This window comes from Jatropha curcas, chromosome 10 (assembly GCF_041381405.1).
Source record: "Jatropha curcas cultivar XTBG-Jc1 chromosome 10, XTBG_Jcur_1.0, whole genome shotgun sequence".
Taxonomy (NCBI): domain Eukaryota; kingdom Viridiplantae; phylum Streptophyta; class Magnoliopsida; order Malpighiales; family Euphorbiaceae; genus Jatropha; species Jatropha curcas.
The window spans coordinates 1,982,645-2,006,043 of record NC_143160.1 but is presented as its reverse complement, the minus strand read 5'-3'; the positions used below and the strand labels follow the sequence as shown (position 1 = coordinate 2,006,043).

The 23,399-nt window shown below is 34.0% G+C and overlaps 3 protein-coding genes across 7 annotated transcripts; all 3 read right to left on the bottom strand.

Annotated features, from left to right (window-relative positions):
- Positions 1–122: 122 nt before the first annotated feature.
- On the bottom strand, positions 123–2,737 carry LOC105648837 (ferric reduction oxidase 2-like). The gene is made up of 6 exons (XM_012235339.4): positions 2,584–2,737; positions 2,200–2,494; positions 1,531–2,093; positions 1,208–1,454; positions 425–1,131; positions 123–317 (listed from the first exon to the last, which is right to left on the bottom strand). Exons 1-6 carry the CDS (start codon positions 2,735–2,737, stop codon positions 178–180), a joined length of 2,106 nt encoding a protein of 701 aa, XP_012090729.2. The 3' UTR covers positions 123–177.
- Positions 2,738–3,162: 425 nt separating this feature from the next.
- On the bottom strand, positions 3,163–7,242 carry LOC105648431 (ferric reduction oxidase 4). The gene is made up of 8 exons (XM_012234809.4): positions 7,033–7,242; positions 6,850–6,952; positions 6,575–6,760; positions 6,255–6,489; positions 4,832–5,159; positions 4,511–4,751; positions 3,677–4,359; positions 3,163–3,595 (listed from the first exon to the last, which is right to left on the bottom strand). Exons 1-8 carry the CDS (start codon positions 7,178–7,180, stop codon positions 3,456–3,458), a joined length of 2,064 nt encoding a protein of 687 aa, XP_012090199.2. The 5' UTR covers positions 7,181–7,242; the 3' UTR covers positions 3,163–3,455.
- A 1,502-nt stretch (positions 7,243–8,744) lies between these two features.
- On the bottom strand, positions 8,745–23,082 carry LOC105648430 (uncharacterized). 5 transcript variants are annotated; one of them, XM_089726715.1, is made up of 10 exons: positions 22,654–23,082; positions 22,342–22,568; positions 21,024–21,134; positions 20,531–20,686; positions 19,941–20,185; positions 18,101–19,398; positions 17,324–17,389; positions 16,376–16,434; positions 9,990–10,055; positions 8,745–9,105 (listed from the first exon to the last, which is right to left on the bottom strand). In XM_089726715.1, the coding sequence occupies exons 1-6, from the start codon at positions 22,956–22,958 to the stop codon at positions 19,075–19,077; spliced, it is 1,368 nt and encodes a 455-aa protein (XP_089582841.1). In that variant the 5' UTR covers positions 22,959–23,082; the 3' UTR covers positions 8,745–9,105; positions 9,990–10,055; positions 16,376–16,434; positions 17,324–17,389; positions 18,101–19,074. The 5 variants fall into 5 exon arrangements, with proteins under 5 accessions (XP_089582841.1, XP_089582842.1, XP_089582840.1 ...); XM_089726716.1 differs by lacking the exon at positions 9,990–10,055; XM_089726714.1 differs by lacking the exons at positions 8,745–9,105; positions 9,990–10,055 and having other exon boundaries at positions 16,102–16,434.
- Between the last annotated feature and the right edge of the window lie 317 nt (positions 23,083–23,399).

The following is a 23,399-nucleotide window of genomic DNA, read 5'->3' as shown; positions in this document are numbered from 1 at the left end:
TTGGTTGGTACTTGATATTTGCAATGTCTTGTGGCTTTATCTTTAATTTATATTTTAGAAGTCTGTCCTTATCTCGTTGATGATGATAAGCCTCATCATAAATTTTTCACAATAACTGCAAGTAGAAACCATCATAGCAATTTTTGAATCTGAAAATGCAAGCTATGTCATGTTTCGTCACCAGCTAAAGCTAATAGCCTCGAAATGTAGGTTTTGCACTGAACTGGACGAACAGATTGCAGCCACTTCTTGCCTCATCTGTTTTGGTCCACTTACAAGAACTCCCACACAGTCTCCTTTGCACTCCAATAATATTTCTGTAAGAATCAATAATGGAGAATTGATGTTAAAAATATGTTAGAATTTATAAATTCATGATTTAGAACCATCTGAAGTTGCTACTTATCATTTTAGTATGTCGTACTTTTGAAATCTGGCCTTTGACCAAGGTGCACACTGGTGGCTTGGAGAAGAGATTGATAAGGCAGGTTTTCCAATTCTCTCTCAGTATCGTGGAATTGTAAACACACAGGGGACATTCCAGGTGTTGGCGTGTCAATGTTCTGAATCTGTTTCATTTCCTTAGCATTGTGTTTCTTGTTCCAAACAAATGCTGCAGAAGCAGTCATTACTATGGAAACACTTATAAACAGCATGTTTAAAGCAGATCTTGCAGGCATTGAGTACATCATGTTAGTATTATGGTCAATCGGGTACATATAGTATCGTGTGAGGATGCCGATTAGGATAAGGAAGACTATAAAAGAAGTAGAAATTATTGCAGCAAGCCAGAGCCAGCCATTTGGACCTAGAACTGCAGAAACAGGCACATCGGATGCATTAGGCTTGAACCAAATCGTCCTGAGTTTTTGGTTCTCTGGTTCAAGCTCCTTTTCACTGGTTATGTAGGCTTCAATTTCTAACTGCAAAAGAGAGAGGTCAGGTGTGGTGCCTGAAACTGGGAGTAGAAGGTCTAACATGGTGAGGTTTATAGATTTCTTGAAAGTGCACACGAGGAGAATCCTCGGCGTTTTGACGTTCGTTGTATTGGCTATAAATAGCATTTCGCGGAAGATAGAGATGAAAGGGGTAATGCCACTTCCTCCACTCACCATCACTACCAAGTCATGCCTGCAGAATACCCTCCCCCATGAATGTTAAATTCAAACACAAGAAACTAAGGATATGACTCCGAATTAAGCATCACCTCATATAATCGGTTGAATTCGCAAGACCATAAGGTCCTTCAATGGAGACCTCAAGACGGTCCACAGGTGAAGGTGATGACAAAATCTGATACAACTCTTGACACCAATTTCCTTCACATTTTATTACCATGGTTAATTTTTCCGGTTCCATGTTGGTGTTGGATATGATTGTAAAGGGATGCCATTGCAGCTTTGAAATTTCAGGCACGTTTATGAATGCCATGCTTTTCAGACCACAGCTCAACTCTGCAATTAATTACATGCAGAACCGGTAAATTTCAGTAACCAAAAGACCAAGTTTTACGAAGTTTGATAACTTTACCTGGACTCTTTGAGAAATTTAGCTCTAAGGTATCACAAGGCAAAATGCGAGCTGAGACTAAAGCAACTCTCTGTTGAGATTGCAATAATCTCAAGTACCGATCAATCACGTAGAGGTAAAAACCAGCAAGGACGATGCAGGAATCAGAGAAGCCGACATGAAACACATAAAAAACAACAAAAAGAATGTAGAGATAATGAGTATAGAAGAAGAGCTCAAAAATATTTCGCCTTATGCGATTTAGGCTTGTGATCCACATTATCAATCCAAAAAGCAAAGCTATTTCTCCACCCAAGTTAGAAACGAGGAACTTATCCCATTTCAGGATCTGTGACAGTTGATTTGTTTTAGCCCAGAAGACAAGGTAGCATAAACCATGTGCAGTGAAAATAGCCAAAGTAGTATGCCCTAGCCATATGTGATACTTGATGCTTGCCTCTGAGGTCAAGCCTATAAACTGCAAAATTGATGATCCTCTTGTTACTGGAAAGAAGAGAAAGGCCAAACAGACATTTCCAACTAGTCCTAGGGATAAACCTGCATTTTCCAACTTAGCTTCCCACCTGCAAAAGAATAACACTCGTACACTTCTTTTTTCTTTTAAAAAAATTCCAATTTAATTACAAAAAAAGGGGAAGAAAATATTAATAAAAAGAAAGAAATATTTACAGTTGAATTCCTGAGTATGCAGCTTCCAAGGAAGCATATGCGAACAAATCATGCAAGTAAGAATAGAAAGACCATATCAATAAGGCAAAGAAAATGCCCAAAAATGATATCTCTATCCACAGAACAATCCCGAGAGGGCCTTTCACAAGCACTGGTCGTCTCCACCACCCAAACCAAGAATCGACCTTTCTGTTTTCAGTTTCCTGATGAGGAAATTTCTTCCCCAGATGAAGGTATGCACAGGCCAAGGCAGCAATGAAAAGAACAGGAAATGTATAGACCAGCATGTTCGCACCTATAATTTCAAAAAATAAGAAAATACTTAAAACCTCTCCTTTTGTAAATTAAATAAGACAGATTACAAAAATAAATTAAAAATGAAACCTTGTTCTCCAAAAAATGTGGAATTGATGTGTGAATGAATATTAGGCAGCCAATGCAAATAGTAAGTGTTGGTGGCCTTCATGACCCATATCATCATGTAACCAAGAAAGACAACTGCTATGAACACCCTTATGGCAGATTGAACCATTTTCATATTGCTTCACCACAACTAAATTCACTAACTCTTCAGTAGAGTTGATTTTATAGCAAGAAATATATTAAATAATGTATTATTACGTGTGAAATTAATTATTCGGCAGACAAATTAAATGTCAAAAAAAATATTGTTGTTTTGACTTGTAATTCGAGAGGCAAAGTTTCCATAATTTGGATTGATGATGGTTTTATCGTTCCTTACAAAGCAATTGTCATAATTTAAGCAACGATTTACATTTCTAAGGGAATGTTTCTCCTATTGGCCTTTTAATTAATTGATGAGTGGAAGTCTTAAAATGTTAGCCTACGACTAAACTTAATATGACGAAAGAAAAAAAAAAAAAATCATCTAATAAAAAACATCGAAACTAATTTACAAAATGGTATATTATATGAAGATTAAAACAACGCAGAACAGTTAAATTGTCTCCTTCGAGCTTGTCGCGTTTATTATTTCCTGACATAAGATAATATATTACAGAGTTGAACTAGAAACTTTATATCCTCAGTTACTAGCTCCATTAGAATCTGTTAAAGGCAGGCAGCAGCGGTACGCATGAATCGGGTCCATGGTCTCACCGATAAACCAAACTAATAAAAATAAGAATTTATTTACCCGGCGCGCTTGACACGAGAGGAGAACCACCAACGTGATTTTTCTTATTGTTACGCAGCATATAAAATTAGATGAAGTGCAAGATTATACATGCATGACCTCACCAGTCAAAGCTAATAGATTCAAAGTGGAGGTTATCTGCCAAACCAGAAGAGCAAATTTTGGCAACCTCATGTCTCATTGCCCTTGGCCCGCAGGCTAATACTCCAACATCTACTCCTTTGCGCTCTAATAAAATTCCTGCCAACAAATATATGATCAGAATTATACGGATATGTGAAAATTCTACATATATAGTACTGTTAGCTAGTATATGCTTACTGTTGAGATCAGGTCTTGCACCAAAATGCAACTTTGTAGCTTGGACAAGGGACTCATGGGGAAGGCTTTCCAGCTCTCTATCTCCTGGTGATGCTGTTGGAGTTGGCACTTCCAGGTTTTGAATTTGCTGGGCATTTTTACTTTTGCACCAAAGAAAGGCTGCACTGCAAGTTATTATAACGCAGGCACATACCAAAAGCGTATCCCACAATACAAAATATGAAAAATGGTATATCTCACTTGTGTTATGATCAATAGGGTAAATATAGAACCGAGTAATGATTCCTAGTAATACAAGAAACATCACAAATGATGATGCGATTATTGCACCAAGCCATAGCCAATTGTTTGGACCTAGAGCTGCAGTGATAGGTGAGTCGGATGGGTTTGGCTTGAACCATATGGTTCGGAGGAGGGTTTCAGAATCTGGAATAGGCTGCTGTGTCTCTCTCGTGATGTAAGCTTCAATTTGCAGATTCACTTGAGTGATTTGTATAGGTGCGTTATTGACTGGGAGCAAGAGGTCTAGCATTGTAAGATCAGCTGTGTTCTTGAATGCACAAACCAGAAGAACTTGTGGATTATGGGAGTTTGGTTGTGCACTTTGGAAAATGATCTGGCGGATTATGGATATGAAGGGAGTGATACCGCTACCCCCACAAACCATCACCAGCAACTCATGCCTGTGGCAAGACAGATTCTATCTTGATGAGCATGATTCCAGAAATAAAGCTGATAAGTATTTTGACTCTGAAAAACTGACTAAAAATTTGCTGATTTACTCCCACACAATCAACTGCTAATTCCAAAATATATATAAAGCAGTAAATCCACCTTAGAAAATGGGATGAAGCAGGTCCGTAAGGCCCTTCAACAGACAATTCAAGGCCAATATCATTAGAAGATGAAAGTTGTTGGTAAAGCTTTTGAGACCAACTTCCTTGTCTTTTGATAACTACACTTAGCTTATCTGGTTCCATATTGCAGTTTGAAGTGACAGTAAAAGGATGCCACTGTAGCTTGGAAATGCAAGGCACATTCAAAAATATTATGCTTGTTGGATTATAATACAATCCTGTCAATTACATTGTGAGTTAAGTGAGCAAATGCGTTTGATGATTCAATGTTTGCATTCTTAAATTGTGGGTTAACTACCTGTACTCTTGGAGAAGTTGAGCTCAATACTGCCACATGGTAAGAGGCGAGCTGACATTAATCTAGCTCGTTTCGTTGATTGTAAGAATCTCAAGTATCTGTCAATGACGAAGAGGAAGATCCCAGGTAGGATCATGCAGAAATAGGCAGCGCCAACATGCAATACATAGAAGAGAATGTAGACAATGTAGAGATGGTGCGAATAGAAGAAAACCTCGAACATTTTACGCCTAATGCGATAAGAACTAGTCACCCACATTGCCAGTGCAAGTACCATTGCAATCTCTCCAGCAACATTTGATACCCAGGTTTTGCTCCATTCTAACATCTGCATTAGTCCAACACCCTTTTCAACACAAAAACGAAGTCTTATCCCGCAATAATATCATTCACACGATATACATTAGCTCAAATACCCAAAAATCCAGCAGCACCATCTATTTTTAGGTCCATCCATTAAATCATTCAATTAATAAAATATTCGTATCTATTATTATTAAACACTAATTTATAAAATTTCACAGTCTTCAATTACTAGATATATGCTCAACAGGTGCAATACATTATGTAATTTTTTAGCACATAAATTATTTGATAATAATCTATACAATTTTTAATCATAGAATAAGTGTTCAATAAATATAATTTATAAATAAATTTAATTTACAAATCGAAGAATTTATATGTAGGCAGAATTACTTATTAAAGTATTATTAGACTTATATATGTATATATATATATATATATATATATATATATATAATTTCAATTTCAATTTACCCTTGAACTTTAGGGTTTTATCGTTATGGTACCTTAACAATTTTTTGAGATCCCCAAAGTTGTAAATTGATACTCATTTACAACTTCAAACGCCATGATATGGATCTCTTAAAAGTTTTAGTATGCCTTATTTTCAAATATATATATATATATATTAAAATCCTGAAATTTAAGGATAGTTTTATGAATTAGGCGGATTTGTCCAAGAATGATGAAATTGTACAGAACAAGAAATTATGAATGTCTCGTTGCTTTTCTAGGATGTCATTTTATTTATGGTCATGGATGGTGACTTCTATTTACGTTATACCCATTAATTAATTGCCTTGACATGATAGTGGTGATAGAAGAAAAGCTAGCTGAGCAAAAGGAATCTAAACACCCTACGTACGGTCAAACAATAAAGACAACATATATAATTGGCTTCCCAAATAAATGGGACAATAAGGCTGTAACCACAAAAAAAAAAAAAAAAAAGATGAAGAGATTCCTCATCTTTCTTTTAATTTTTATCGCAAACCAAGTAATTGGATTAAACTAAAGAGTCTAGCCACTCAAAAACATCAAGCACCATAACATATTAACTAGATCATGCATATTGGTAATATTGAAATAAGATTATCTAATATGTAATAGCAAGTACCAGAGCCATTTGATTTGTCATTCCCCAGTATATGATGAAACCTATGGTATGTGCAGCAAAAAGGATCATAGACAGATGGCCGAGCCAGATATGATACTTGATACTCGACTCAGATGTGAGTCCAACTAGAGGCAAAACTGAAGAGCCTCGAGTTACTGGAAAGAAGAGAAATGCCCAGCATATGTTTCCAATATATCCAAGTCTCAGCGATACACTTCGAAACTTTGCCTGCCATCTAATAGGCCAATTTAAATTTAATTAGAAAAAGAGATGAGAAAAAAAAAAACCCATGAAAGAGAGGGATCTTCCCTATTACGTACACTTTCTCCCCTTGTTTATCCATGTGGAGATGGCCAAAACTGACATACAAGTAGTTGGCAAGAGACCAGATCAAGAGTGCAATGAACATGACTGCAAATGCAATCTCCACAGCTGTAAAAATGCCTAGAGGAGCCATCACTAGCACTGGGCGTCTCAAGAAGGATAAACGCTTGCTTGTAACAACTCTACAACCAGTTCAACACATACTAGTAATATTACTTATATTAAAAATAGGATGAAAATTATAAAGTTGCAGGAGAAAACGAAAGAGAACCTTTTGGAGCTGGAGTTTTTGAGTTTCTTCTGAAGATGGAGATAAACACATCCAGAAATAGCTATGAACATCACAGGGAAGGAAAACAAAAGCAGATTTGTCCCTGTAAAGGGATGAATTAGTAGCTTAGAAGAACGAGACACAACTTCATATTCATAACGATTCAAACGAAAAAAAACTAACCTTGCACTTCAAATTTTGAATTGATTAACTTGCTTGTCAGCTTTGGTGTCCATTTATTATCGTAAAGCTTTGTTGGCAACATAACCCAGATCATGATCCACCCAAGAAACACCACAAGGACTATTAACCTAATCATGTTGCTTATCATCTTCTCGTCTAGCTAGGTGCAGCTATAGAAGGTAGCCCTGCAAAATTAGATACTTTGCTAAGAATTTATACACCACAAGTAGTATAAAAGAACAAAACAGCATGATTCATACATACATGTATGTGTGTGTATATATGCAAGGTCAAAAACCTAAAAGTTTGACCCTTTTAAGCTGGAAGAGACAATTAAACTAAAGTATAACGTATATGTATATATGTTGGCGATATAAAATTCTAGTAAAACACTAATGATCAAGCAAAAGTCCCTTTCATTTGGTGTTCTTACATTCCATCATCATTTTAATTAAAGAAGCTTTTGAGTCAGTTATTTGTATAATGCATGATTTGTATAGCTTGTAGAGGAGAAACGAGGATTAATTTAAAGTTAGGGCCTAAGAGATTTTTTTTTTTTTTATTTTTAAGGTGAATAAGAGAGATTTTTTAAAATTAAGGAATACAAAATTTTAAAAAAAAAATATTGAAATTTATAAGGTAATTCCGAAAAACTTTTTTCGAGCTAGGGTCACTGTCGTCTACTTACCTTCGCCACTGGTTTTAATTTGAATATAACTTTAGTTTTCATTTAGATGTGAGCATTTATTTGAAGAAAGAAAATAACTATGAAAAATACCTAAAGAAATGAATTTTCCTTTATTTAGAAAGAGAACGAAAATGATGAGAAGTAAAATTTAAATTATTTTCCATCCAAACTCATATATCTACAATTTCTCCATTGAAAATCAGCCAAAGAAAATGGAAATTTTATATATCCAAATATCACAAATTTTCAATAATTGTCAATTTTGAAATCAATTTCCAATCATAATATTTTCTTTCATTTAAAACTTTACAAAGGAAAATATAATTGATTTTCTTCCTTTCGTTATATCTACATACAAAGTGAAAAAACTTTAAAAAATAAAATGATAATTTTTCCTTATTTTCTTTCATTATTTTACTTCCTCTCCCTTCCAAGCAAGGCTTTAAGCTTCTCATTGTGCAATGGCTACTGCTGTGAGTACAATTGACTTTCATTTGGTCAACGAAAGTACAGCTGACTAGTGGCTCAAATGGAGGAAGTACAACAATATCGCAATTCACAAGCAAGGTGATGGGAGCAGTTACCTCTGATACTAATGTACGTGCATTCGTTGAAAAAAATAAAAAATTTTGAGTACATTAAATTAATAACTGTTTGTAGGGCCAATAATACAGTGGCCACGTCACTCATAAACGGCAGCTCACATGGAAATTACATTGCATTGGAGCTTTTATTTTTCCTATCCTAAAGCCAAGCAGGGCTTTCACTCCCACGCACTGGCCCATTTCACTCAGACGTGATACGGCAGCGTATGTATCTTGGGTTTGAATGCATACGGGTTCATTTCTGAGCTAAGAATAAAAATATCAAAGGAAAAGAAAAAATGAAAAAAAGAATAGCCACAAAAATACAGGGAAAGTGTCACGACCCGTTTCCGTGGGCCGGACCGGCACTAGGGCCCAGGTAAACATAAGGCCCCGAGGCCCGTAGTAAGCCTAATTACTTAGCTATACATTCCGTACCATTTAATAGAAACAGTAAGTCCATACAAGTTAAGATATAAATGTAAATAAATGTTATACAACCCGGCCCAATTTTAATTATCTCCAATAAAATTTAGTTTGGGCCTAGTCATTATCAATCACGTTCATAATATGGGCATACTGTTTCTCCTGTGTCTAATAATACAACCAACCGTTTATAAAACAACGCATACGGCAAGGCCCAATTGGAAATACACGACCCTATAACTGCGGAGTTCAATAATATTCTGATAATAGAATAATTTATACATCCAAAATTAAATAACAGAAATATAAAGTTTACATTTATAGCTCTACGGAGAAGATTGCAGAGCTTCAGTTGAATCCGCTGCTTCCTAGTACCTGAGAGGTTTATTGGGGGGGTGAGTTTTGCAACTCAGTGAATAATAATAAATAATACACACCACACACATCAAGCAAAATGCACCCTAGTATACTGAATGAACACACAACAGTCAATCATATGGCATCACATCAGCACCCACAAACAATATCACCTTCAAATAATCACATCACGTGGAAATTAGTCAGTGGAGTCACCGAACCCCCGATGAGCCGTCCTCCCACATGGCTCATCCTCTCACATGTGCACCAGGGAGCCGATCCCCCATACTGGCCGACCGGTCTAATCCTCACTTGACCAGCCCTCTCATTGTTTTTCCATTCTCTCTTTTTTGTTCCATACCAACAGGAGGCAACTCGGTCGTCTCCATCAAATCTAGATCATCAGGCGCTCACAACAGGAGGCCACCCTGCGGGCTGCGATCAAATCTAGATTATCCGGTGCGCCCAATAAAGAAGCCAACCTGTGGTTAACAGTAACGGTAACGGTAGGTGCACACGGGGGCGCCGATCTCCCATTTACCCGGCTAACAGAAACAGAATCAGGATCCATATAATAGAATCAGAATATAACAGAAATCATAATCTGGATCCGTATAACAGAAACAGTCTCACAAACCCATGGTGACCCACTTCATCCCAATTCCACACAAACAAATCACAGTATAGTCACAGCACAAATAATCAAACATTTCATTCATCATAATACACCAATTTCATCCAAATGCACAATTATATATAAGTATAATTATAGTGATCGTAACATAATATATATATATGATAAAATACTTATAATATATTGTAATATGTAAATAAAAATATAATGTTTATAAATAAATGATATGCAAATGCAGCGTTGATATGCATTATTTATTATTACTCACTGTGATGGAGAGCGAAATTCTAACTTTGATGTTGTCCTGGAGGAGCACTAAATGGACCCGGGCGATCTAAGAAACTCAGAGAATGACATCAGAAAATAATTATATCAGATAAAATATTTATTTACCTCTAATAATTTTTATTTTATATTCTTACTTTCTATACTTAATTTATTCTCTATATTAAATTTCTTTTCTAACATAACTCTTATTATTATTATTTTATTTTATTTTATTTATTTATTATTATTATTATTTTTTTTTTATTTTTTTTTATCTAACTCTATTTTATTTATTTCCTTCTACCGAAATTTATTTTATTTTTTTATACCGAATTTGTTTTTATTTTTCTACCGAAACTTATTTTATTTCTACCGAAATTTCGGCAGCATCTCCCCTAAAAGTTGGATTATCCACCTGTTAAAATATCCACAATTTATCTAAAAATTCCAAACCACACAGCCCATCCATCGGGCAATCAATCAATCAAATTTTTCCATCCTCCATCAAACTCAACATCACCACACATTCAAAATTATACATTACAATAACGTTATATCGAAACTTCATTAAATCAACAATAAAATTATAAATCTAGTAACTACTCACAATTACTAAATTAAATTAACTAAATTAATTCACTACAACCAATAAATTTAATTTAATTAACTACTATTACTAACATTAACTTAACTAAATTAATTGACTACTAATAATAAAAATTAGCTAATATTACTAACATTAATTTAACTAAATTAATTAACTACCAATAATAAAATTAATTTAATTAAATAATATTATTAAAATGAAATTATACCCAATATATTGTTGCCGGACTTTTTGGTTAACCGGAAATGGAGGTTGGTGGCCGGAGAGGAGGGTGGCGATGGCGGATCGATTGCGACAGCAAGGTGCGGCGGTGGCGCACGGTGGCTGGGTGGTGCGATCACCTGCTGTCTCGCCAGAAATGAAGACGCAGGCGCAGTGAAGGGAAAAAGGAAAGAAAGAAAGAAAAGAAAGAAGAAGAAGAAGAAGAAGAAGAAAAAGAAAAATAGAAGAGAGGGAGGAGGAGGCGCTGCTGTGATGGTGAGGAGTAGAGAGGTGCAGCGCTGGAGATAAAAAAAAACAAAAAGAAAGGGAATTTTCTAGATGGTTTGGGTTGAACCGGTTCGATTCGGCCTAAATCATCGATTTTCAATTGGTTTTTGACTTTTTCAATCGGTTTTTGATTCGATTTCTCGTAGTAGTTGCACTAAAATATTAATATTAATTTTCAGGCTGTCGGTTCATTAAATTTAATTGGAAAAATTTTGAATATAAAAATTCGGGTTATTTCAGTCTTCCCCCCTTAAAAAAATTCGTCCTCGAATTTTAAAAATAACAACAACTAGGATGCAACAATTGTTTACGACAATGGTGGCTGTACTTCTCACATAATGCTGTTGAGCAGATAGAAGGATGAATCAAGAATATGAGATAAATATTTTTGAGTTCGTTAGTCAGACCGGTGGAAGAAATTTTTAATAAATTTATGAAGACAAACCAATAGGAAGAAACTTTAATTTATATGGAGGATAGGATGATTATGAGATGAATCTAGCCCCAAAGTTACCTACCATATTACCATAGTTAATTTAAACTTGAGTTGTACTATATCTACAAGTCGTCAATTCAAGTCAAATATTCATAACCTAAAGCACAGATTCGACACTAATATTCACCTTTACACGTAAGAATTTTATTCACTTATAACATCTGCTCAAGTAAGGGTTATTGATCTCATTAGCTCTATATCATGTGTCCTTACATTGATGTATCGTCATTTATTCTCTCACTAGCTATCATAGGCAATGATCATCATTCCATAAGAAACTCATACACCAACCCAGTATGTAATCTTACTGATATAAGAATCCACATATTCAATCAAATTTATTACTATTCCAATTTGGACTCCTTATTTTAAAATTCAAAACCTACATGCCGACTTAATCCATTTTTCATCAATTCCAATTCCATATATTTGCCCTCATAATCATTGAAGTTGTTCATAACTAAATAAGATGATTGCTGCCAACTCAAGAAAGTTTTCGATTATTATCAAATTCTGCCAGTAATGCTATTTGAATCATTTCCAATTAAAGAGAACAAATTCTTGCCACTACTACAAGCTTATTTCAAATAGAATCAAGACATTTCTCTAGCTAAGTGCTATCAACTGATAGGATATACTTGGCTTCTATCCCAATCACATCACCTCTTTAACAACTTAACCATTTTCTAACGAAAGATAGATATACAATCTCTTTAAAAATCCTACTAATGAGAATCCATAAAAACAAGTAGTACATCAATTATATAGAGAATTTTAAATTCACAATCAAGTCCCTCTTTTAGTTATTAACTTCTCTGTTCCTTTTTCCAGTTGTCATACCATACCATTTCTTAATTAATTATGACCAGAACTTATGCAACTAGCCATGTTAACTATTGCCATGTCGGTTAATTCTTAATTTATTTTCTAAAATTCGCAAACACAGTTCTATTATACTCCATTCCATAATGAAGTCCAGTCTACATTTTTTTTTTTTTTTTACAAGCTTAATCAAGATGTAAAATTCTCCAAACCGTAATTTATATCCAATTTACCTAGGTCTACGTATCCGTAAATCCTAAACAAGTAATGCCTTTTGCTCTAGCTAAGTAAGAAATTAAAGATGTTAAACCTATAATCCAACTCCTGATTGAACTATGTCCTTTGTTTTATTTTTTCTTAACCCCTTGAATGCCTATGAATATTCAGATAATAATATAATTGGGTTATTCCTCTTCTCCCAGTCTATCTTAATGTCTATCATCTGTAAAATTTATACCTAACACGATCTAGGAATATCCTCAACCTCAAGTATGTTCTCTTTATATTCTTTACTCTAAACAAGTTAATACCTCATTGAATTCCTCAACATCTGAGTTTTAATGTACCAGTCCTCCAATGGACCTAACTAATTAAGTATTCACTTAAACCATAAGATATGTCACAAACTGACATTTATAACACAATTCTATTCATTCAATCATAATTGCTACCAATTACTAAGAATTTCGAAATAGATTTACATCGACTCCAAATCATGTCTTAATGATTCTCATCCTAATTGGCATCTCAATCATTCCATGAGCAATTTTCATTGATTAATGATATGATCGACACCCATGAGTTGGCATTCCAGTATAATTAAGATGAAAGCTTAAACCATCCCATTATCATATCCAATAATCCTATAGTTTATATTTTCAGTATTTAAATACTAGCATGTATTCTCCTCGCTAAAATCGTTAAACTATCCCAAATTCACCTATTTATTCTTATACCAAGTTTCATTGTTCCAAACAAATAGTAAATTCAAACTTAGCTAGCTTACTAATGAAATAAAATACTCTAATTACATCCATGTTCTACTAAGGACATAAATATAACTAACCTTCTTTATCCAATAAAACAAGTATCTTGCACAAATTGCACTAATTAATAGAAAGTCCTTATGTTTATATACTTTCCACCAACAAGTTACATGTATTCACATTCATTGTCATCTTAAGCTAAGTCCCATGATCTTTTATCAACTCTTATTCCCAGTTATTACTATTAATAACACATATCACTTGTACATGATACATTTATAAGCTCAATATATGGGTTCAATTAATATAACTCATAAAACATAATACACTTATCAAATCACAGAAGTCAAAATTTTCTTATCTCTATCTTTCATGTAGAAAATCTATCTTTCTTTTTGAATGTATATATATATATATATATATATATATATATATATATACTAAGTTCTTTCGTCGTCGGGATTACAATCCTTGAACCATTATCTATTTGTTTATCACAAGACATTCAATAGTTTCCTACATTTGATCTCTTTTTAGATTCTAAATATACTATTTATAAACCACTAAATTCTCGAAACTCACCTCGCAAAGACCGATTAACTCAGTCATAAGTTTGGTTATAACATTATCAATTATTTATTTAATATTCTATTAGAATTATCACCGACAGTGATAACTATTTTAAACCTCAAAGTCATTTTCCTACCTTCAATAGTATACATGTTCCATTTTTCTACCTTTAATAATATTTCACTTCTTTTTGTCTAACTACCTATTCTTAACTACTTATTCTAAAGCATCTTTTAACTTTCTAAAGTTTCATAAATCTGAAATTTATTTACAGCATAAAATTACTATTCATGATCATTTAAATTCTTAATATCTACCTTAGCTCTATTCTTCAAAAGATATAACAAGACACTGTTCAATTATACAAATATTATTCTCCTCTATTCTTCATACTCAAATTATGTTCAAATTATATTCAAATTATATTCAAGCTATAATTTTTCCTAATATAATTATCACCTAATATAACAACATTTCAATCCTAAAACCACTAATTTCCTTTGCTACCTTTTACTTTTATTTTATTATACTTGGTCCATAAGCTTAGTCTGGCTTATTAAACATCCTACATATACTAGGATCTTAATTATATCACACATGGATCCATAACTCTTTCATGACTTGTAAACCACAATTTTTCTACACTCATGAAATCCCAAAATATAGAGGTCTTTATCTTAAATCCGCTAATGTATCATTATTCCTATTTTCATCGAATCTTGTTACCCATAATCCCTAATTTATTAAACCTCTAAATACTGACTATCCTCATTTAAATCATATTAATTTATACTCTTCACGTTTCTGTAATTGATTCTTTTCTTAATATCCATACAATAACAGTACTAGATCCAACCTTACTTATCTAATTCATTAGTATAACATCAATTCAATAATTAGACAATTATCTCTCCATGTCCGATGTCATTCATCAATACACTTAATTATCATAGCCCACTATTTACATAATTCCCTTATAGAGTCGTTCCTCGGATCATAGAATTTCCCATTAAACAAAAATCATTGTTTGTAATTTATATACCATCGAGTGTGCAACAACTATTTTTAACATCAAAAGACTAAATACCATTAGCTTTAATTCTTATTTATACCATATTAAACCATAAGATGCCACAATCCACACAATATCCACCACTAAATACATAAAGATTAGAGTAATTTATTTCTTGCTAAGAATCACAATTTACTTTTCTTATAACCACAATAATTTATATTATTCCTTATAACCACTAAATACACACCAAAAAAAATAAATACGCTTTACTCTACCAACAGCGATTACTCATAAATAAAACTCACTTCATAGAATAATTCTACCAATATTATTCTTTATGAAAAATACTCATCACCATTTATTATAGCAAATCACACCAAATCCTTCAATATTTAAACCTTATAAAAATCATTTATATACCTACACCAATTAATATATCTATTCCATCCAGAAAAATATTTATCACAATAATTATAATAAATTTCACCAACCAACATCATGTAAATTTCACCAAATACATATATTAATTCAAGGCACCAATTAAATAGATTCTAATGTCCTCAAATCCGAATCGTTTAGTTCTCTTATTAAATAATTAGCAACTCATTCTCAATTCCGCAAGCACACCTATACACACATTCATGCATTCTTAAATATGTATTCCACATTCAACACATATTAAATAAAAATAGCATACTTTCATCATTTAACTTCAACTTATTAATCATATATAACGTATCTTCTTACACACTTAAATTATATATGAATATTATTTATTCCATAGAAGGATTTTTGTTTAATCCATCCCTTTAGCATCAGTAACTAAATCACATCTCTAAAGAACAAGGATACAAATTTTAATCGTTAAACAACTTGACTTGAACCTAGCTGCGAATAACGCTGAAGGGGAAAACAAGGAAGACTATGTTAAGACATGACAGGAATTACTCCGCAGTTACATCAAGACTTATGAACTTTTGCTCTGATACCACCTTTGTCACGACCCGTTTCCGTGGGCTGGACCGGCACTAGGGCCCAGGTAAGCATAAGGCCCCGAGGCCCGTAGTAAGCCTAATTACTTAGCTATACATTCCGTACCATTTAATAGAAACAGTAAGTCCATACAAGTTAAGATATAAATGTAAATAAATGTTATACAACCCGGCCCAATTTTAATTATCTCCAATAAAATTTAGTTTGGGCCTAGTCATTATCAATCACGTTCATAATATGGGCATACTGTTTCTCCTGTGTCTAATAATACAACCAACCGTTTATAAAACAACGCATACGGCAAGGCCCAATTGGAAATACACGACCCTATAACTGCGGAGTTCAATAATATTCTGATAATAGAATAATTTATACATCCAAAATTAAATAACAGAAATATAAAGTTTACATTTATAACTCTGCGGAGAAGATTGCAGAGCTTCAGTTGAATCCGCTGCTTCCTAGTACCTGAGAGGTTTATTGGGGGGGGTGAGTTTTGCAACTCAGTGAATAATAATAAATAATACACACCACATACATCAAGCAAAATGCACCCTAGTATACTGAATGAACACACAACAGTCAATCATATGGCATCATATCAGCACCCACAAACAATATCACCTTCAAATAATCACATCACGTGGAAATTAGTCAGTGGAGTCACCGAACCCCCGATGAGCCGTCCTCCCACATGGCTCATCCTCTCACATGTGCACCAGGGAGCCGATCCCCCATACTGGTCGACCGGTCTAATCCTCACTTGACCAGCCCTCTCATTGTTTTTCCATTCTCTCTTTTCTGTTCCATACCAACAGGAGGCAACCCGGTCGTCTCCATCAAATCTAGATCATCAGGCGCTCACAACAGGAGGCCACCCTGCGGGCTGCGATCAAATCTAGATTATCCGGTGCGCCCAATAAAGAAGCCAACCTATGGTTAACAGTAACGGCAACGGTAGGGGCACACGGAGGCGCCGATCTCCCATTTACCCGGCGAACAGAAACAGAAACAGAATCAGGATCCATATAACAGAATCAGAATATAACAGAAATCATAATCAGGATCCGTATAACAGAAACAGTCTCACAAACCCATGGTGACCCACTTCATCCCAATTCCACACAAACAAATCACAGTATAGTCACAGCACAAATAATCAAACATTTCATTCATCATAATACACCAATTTCATCCAAATGCACAATTATATATAAGTATAATTATAGTGATCGTAACATAATATATATATGATAAAATACTTATAATATATTGCAATATGTAAATAAAAATATAATGTTTATAAATAAATGATATGCAAATGCAGCGTTGATATGCATTATTTATTATTACTCACTGTGATGGAGAGCGAAATTCTAACTTTGATGTTGTCCTGGAGGAGCACTAGATGGACCCGGGCGATCTAAGAAATTCAGAGAATGACATCAAAAAATAATTATATCAGATAAAATATTTATTTACCTCTAATAATTTTTATTTTATATTCTTACTTTCTATACTTAATTTATTCTCTATATTAAATTTCTTTTCTAACATAACTCTTATTATTATTATTTTATTTTATTTTATTTATTTATTATTATTATTATTTTTTTATTTTTTATTTTTATCTAACTCTATTTTATTTATTTCCTTCTACCGAAATTTATTTTATTTTTTTATACCGAATTTGTTTTTATTTTTCTACCGAAACTTATTTTATTTCTACCGAAATTTCGGCAGCATCTCCCCCTAAAAGTTGGACTATCCACCTGTTAAAATATACACAATTTATCTAAAAATTTCAAACCACACAGCCCATCCATCGGGCAATCAATCAATCAAATTTTTCCATCCTCCATCAATAACGTTATATCGAAACTTCATTAAATCAACAATAAAATTATAAATCTTGTAACTACTCACAATTACTAAATTAAATTAACTAAATTAATTCACTACAACCAATAAATTTAATTTAATTAACTACTATTACTAACATTAACTTAACTAAATTAATTGACTACTAATAATAAAAATTAGCTAATATTACTAACATTAATTTAACTAAATTAATTAACTACCAATAATAAAATTAATTTAATTAAATAATATTATTAAAATGAAATTATACCCAATATATTGTTGCCGGACTTTTTGGTTAACCGGAAATGGAGGTTGGTGGCCGGAGAGGAGGGTGGCGATGGCGGATCGACTGCGACAGCAAGGTGCGGCGGTGGCGCACGGTGGCTGGGTGGCGCGATCACCTGCTGTCTCGCCAGAAATGAAGACGCAGGCGCAGTGAAGGGAAAAAGGAAAGAAAGAAAGAAAAGAAAGAAGAAGAAGAAGAAGAAGAAAAAGAAAAATAGAAGAGAGGGAGGAGGAGGCGCTGCTGTGATGGTGAGGAGTAGAGAGGTGCAGCGCTGGAGATAAAAAAAAACAAAAAGAAAGGGAATTTTCTAGATGGTTTGGGTTGAACCGGTTCGATTCGGCCCAAATCATCGATTTTCAACTGGTTTTCGACTTTTTCAATCGGTTTTTGATTTGATTTCTCATAGTAGTTGCACTAAAATATTAATATTAATTTCCAGGCTTTCGGTTCATTAAATTTAATTGGAAAAATTTTGAATATAAAAATTCGGGTTATTTCAGAAAGTGATTTCAAAATGCTCAAGCTGTAATGTTTCGCACGCAAACCAAAAAAAAAAAAAAATCTGGGTAATGATATTTTTTAAACTATACACAGACAATTACTTTTGACATTTTGTTTAATTTTTAAATCCTAAATCGAACATTTAAGAAATTCCAACAAACCACTTTCTAAATTCCTCCATGTCCTATATTTCTCTCTTGCACGTCTGACGCATTTTGAGAAGAACATGATAGATTAAGCCTAGGAATTAATAAAGGTTATTTTGGTTCATTTACAATATAAAAAAAAAAGAAAAGAAAAGAACAGATACAAAAAAAAAAAAAAAAAAAAAAAAAAAAAAAAAGACTACCATGTCTTTAATAAAAACATTTTTTGACATCATAACCCAAAATTAATTTCAACCTGCATTTAGATGTACAGCGTAGAATGGCTGTGCTAATTAGTTTTGTTATCCTTTACAAATGTCTAAGGACCATCGTTCCGAAACCAATGCCAAGGAAAGTAGCGGTAGCAACCCCAAAAATTCCAGCAAGAATACCAGGAACAACCAGAGAATTCCATCCTTTTGCCTTGGCCATTCCACATGCTGTTGTAGGGCCTCCAATATTGGCATTTGAGGCCAGAAGTAGCAGCTTTAGATCAAAGTTTAATAGTTTCCCAAATCCGAGGATCACACCAAGATGCACTGTTACTTGAACTAGAGCAAACAAGAATATGGTGGGTGCTGTTTTCATGACATTCCATATGCTCCCACTAGCACCCACAACAGTAAAAAATACCTGTTGCCAAAGCACCCAGCCCACAAAAATATTTCACACTGCTTTCATTTCTTCCAGCACAGAAAAAACCAAATTTTTTTCACTTTTTTTATTCAAGATAAAAATTCAGATACTGTTGTTGGCAGCACAGAATTTAGAAAATAGAAACTTGAAAAGCAAAATGCGATAGGAGATAGCAACAAAGTTGATGACAATTTCATAGGAGTAAAAAATTATTGGTCTTTCTTTCGTGATTTAGAACCGTTCACTTAAATATTAATCCAAGTGAATTTGCCATATTAAACTTGCACATCAATCTTTTTGAGAAACACTTGTTATGTGATTGGTCGTTGTTTACGTGATTTAAAAATTGCAATACTTGCAATATTTTAAACCCAGAAAAATTAAAAAAAAATAAAAATGTTTCTGGCAATGTAAAAGAGAAACACTATTAAAGTAAACCATCCATGACCACAGCTAGAAAAACTTTTAAATTGCAACACCATTTAAGACAAACACTCGAGTATGGTGCAAATACACTAAATTTGATATATTTCAATTACCTGCATCAGAACCAGAGCCATAGAATCACCAGCTGGTGCAAGACGACCAAATTGTGTAGGGAATGCTGTTGCTAAAATGACAACTATTGCTGTTATCGCTGGAAGACTGCCTCCTTGAATCTTGCACAATTGTGTGAGATATGTAGCAGTCTTACATATCATAAAGGAGATAGTAAGTGCTGTTGCTGTCTGTAGCACAGGGATATTGCCTGAAGAATTGGAGTACTCCACATCCATTTCAGCTCCTGTGAAATAGTCTCATGTTTTAATAGAAGTTTCATAATGTTTAGTACTAGCAAAATTATTTGTATTTGGTAACTCACATTCTTATCGAAGCATCAGTGTCCAAACAACAAAGGTTATTATAAGTTGTTATATACATATAACCATTACCACGTAGGGTATATAATATCTATATTTTTCATAGTAAACCCTTCCCCACAACCACCAGCAAAAAGAAAAGTTAAAAAAGAAAAAGAAAATCAGAAAAAATGAATTATTATCGTATGCTTGAAACTACAGTACACCAAAACCCTAGTAGAAAAATTTCCCGTTCACCAACACATGAGGAGAACTTGCAAACCACATACCAGTAGTTAATGCTGAAGAATCCGGAGGAATTTTAGAGGCCAATGCAAATAGCACCATGAAATATATTGCACAAATAACATTGTCTGCAGCTACACCAGCAGCTACAACAGATGGAGATGTACCAATTGCCTCTGAAATGGCAACATAATTAACAGCTGGAAAAAAAAATCATAAAGAACTTTAGTGAAAGAAATGTGCATACAATGGAAGGATACTTCATATTTACATGCATGAAATCATAATAAGCACAAAGCAGCACGGCCCAGCCAACTGTTTTCAAGTGATGAATTAACACAATATCTCTCATGCAGCATTTCAGTCCTAGATATAATATTTTTAACTCATTAGATGTGACATAAATAGAAGTATACCACAAAGTAGAAGGAACTGCATCCCTAATATGGAGGCATAGCTAGTTCTCTTAAAATTTAACTCCTAGAACTTTAACTCTGTGCCAAAACTAATATGCAATATCATTTCACAAAAACTTACATCCCCCAATGTAACTACCCATAAGTGCAGCAGCTATTTTCCAATTATCTTGACCAAGGGATCGCATAGGCACCATCAAGAAAGCCACTGTAGTTCCAAATATTGTTGCAACTGTCAAGCAGACAAAAAAATCAAGTTCATCTCTTAGCATGATAGAAAATAACAAAAATTTTTGAAGGCACTAAATTGGAAAAAAGAATGCCCTGGCTACAATGTGAAAATAGCCATATATTTTGCATGCTATTTACATACAGTATTACTACATACATTAGCAATAAACTTAAGTGTGAAGCTTTCGAATATAGCAAAGGACAGCTCACCACAAGATTATGAAATACAAAAGTCAAAGTTCTGCACATTCTTATGGTTACTTTATGCTATTATTATATTAACGCACGTAAGGCAAAACATATGGTTTAGACACAGACTGACTGAGCACATTCAGCAGAAGCAGAATCTGCATTATTATTAAAAGAAAATCCCACAGAGACCAACCATACAGAATTTCTGATTCCTTTGATGGTGTGCATATATAAAGAAGCATTTCCAATAAAACATCCCATGTCAAAGCAAAGTAAGATCCAATTATGTCAAAAGATTTACGCAATGATACAATGTTATGCATGCCAATTGTCCTGTATGATGTCTTATTCATCAGGCAAAGTGATTTGCCGACTACATATGGGGAAGAGGAAACTAAATGAAAGAGCTAAGGTGAGATAAAACAAGCACAACCATAGAGAAACTTACAGGACTCAGAAACAAGTTAATCTTTCACAATCTGCTCTGCCATTAACATCCTTGAACACATGAAAGCCTCCTTGAACACATGAACACCTCCAAACAAACACTAGGATTCTATTTCTTCCATCAGCTAGCCTAGAGTACAATTCAGGATGTATGTATATCAATCAGACTCTTTTCTTAACTTGATAAAATCTGGGAAACAAAAAAAATAGACATCAAGCATCTTCTTGATAATACAGCTCATGATTACTTTCTTTGTCATCATCGATCTCAATGTCCTTGAAAACATATCAAGATAAGACAACCAATCAATTTGTTCTAAATTATCAGATCATCTTAAGCACTATACATATATTGCTGTCAATCAAAGCAATTCACAATTCTTCATTACTACCAACAAACACTAAAATGAGGCGTCAACTTTAACATTGGTCCTACTCTTACAATTTTCTTATCCCTTCTAGGAATTTGGCTTTGCCTGTGGACATTAAGTACATTATGTTTACAAATTCAGAGCATCTCATCAACTTTGTGGAGAAGTAAAAGCAATAGAAGAGATTAGAGATGTAACCTGAACCAAGCAAAAAAGCCAAGAGCAATTTCCCAGTCGAACGGATAACATTACGCAAGTCTGCTCTAAACAAGAGCAAAGGAACGGTTAGCGGCAGTAGAAATTCCAAGACAACCGAATAAGCCGGCGTTTCATAAGGAATGATTCCGAGATTACTCGCCGCAAGCCCAACCAGTGTGCTTACCAAGGCCGCACTCACCATGCTCCCAATTTTGGTCCTCTCAGACCTTCAATATTCAGAAAACACAAACAGTCAAAACTCAAGCGCAGACATTTATTGATACGTGCATGCGTGAGAGAGAGAGGGACTACCAGATACCGAAAGCTCCGGTGGCGAAGAGAGCAGTCCATGTGCCCCAATGGTCGTCCGGAGAAATGATAGGATGGCTCAGATGTGAACGGAGTTTTATTGGTCGAATCAAATTAGTATGCTTAAGCTGTATGGAAGAAGGTGGGAATGTTTTTCCATTTATGCCGTATGATAGGGTAGATTTCGAGTAGTAACTGGTTGAAAAACTGATGTTATGTAGGGAAGAGGAGGACAGTTGGCGCAACGGGATTTGTAATGGAAGAGACAGAGGGGAATGAAGTGACTGTAATGGAAAAGAAGCCATCATCAACGGAGACGAAGAGGGTTGAGGAACTCTGTTGAAGGCCTTTCCTTCTCATTTGGAGGTGCATCGCGGACTTTTATCTTTATTATCTGTACTATCTGTTTGTTTGCTTCACATCCATGATAATACATGAGTCCAGTCCAGGTGTGAGCATAAATCGGTTAATACCGAAAAACTGAACCGGTATTTTTTTTTTTTTTTAAATAACTTCGGTTTTAATTAATAAAAAATTTTGGATTTAGATGTTAGTTGGGTAATAAAAAATAAATTAAAATTTGCTTGAAAATCGAACCAACCTACTAAACTGAACCAGTGCCGTTCAAATTAATTCCATTTAGAAAAAAGTTTTTTTTTTTCGGGTTCATTTCCGAATCGAATGGACAGAGTTGTACCCAATTATATTGATGCAATGAAAAAGCTACACGTGGCGATGATACTTCAACC

Coding starts and splice junctions, on each gene's coding strand:
- LOC105648837 (XM_012235339.4), bottom strand. CDS start 2,737: ATGAAAATGGTTCAATCTGCCATAAGGGTGTTCATAGCAGTTGTCTTT. Junction 2,094..2,199: donor GCATACTCAGGAATTCAACT/GTAAATATTTCT, acceptor ATTCTTTTGCAG/GTGGGAAGCTAAGTTGGAAA. Junction 1,455..1,530: donor AAATTTCTCAAAGAGTCCAG/GTAAAGTTATCA, acceptor AATTAATTGCAG/AGTTGAGCTGTGGTCTGAAA.
- LOC105648431 (XM_012234809.4), bottom strand. CDS start 7,180: ATGATAAGCAACATGATTAGGTTAATAGTCCTTGTGGTGTTTCTTGGG. Junction 6,953..7,032: donor TTCAAAATTTGAAGTGCAAG/GTTAGTTTTTTT, acceptor ATCCCTTTACAG/GGACAAATCTGCTTTTGTTT. Junction 4,752..4,831: donor CAACTTCTCCAAGAGTACAG/GTAGTTAACCCA, acceptor TGTAATTGACAG/GATTGTATTATAATCCAACA.
- LOC105648430 (XM_089726715.1), bottom strand. CDS start 22,958: ATGATGGCTTCTTTTCCATTACAGTCACTTCATTCCCCTCTGTCTCTT. Junction 21,135..22,341: donor GGCTTTTTTGCTTGGTTCAG/GTTACATCTCTA, acceptor TCTGCTTGACAG/TTGCAACAATATTTGGAACT. Junction 20,186..20,530: donor TTCTTCAGCATTAACTACTG/GTATGTGGTTTG, acceptor ACTATTTCACAG/GAGCTGAAATGGATGTGGAG.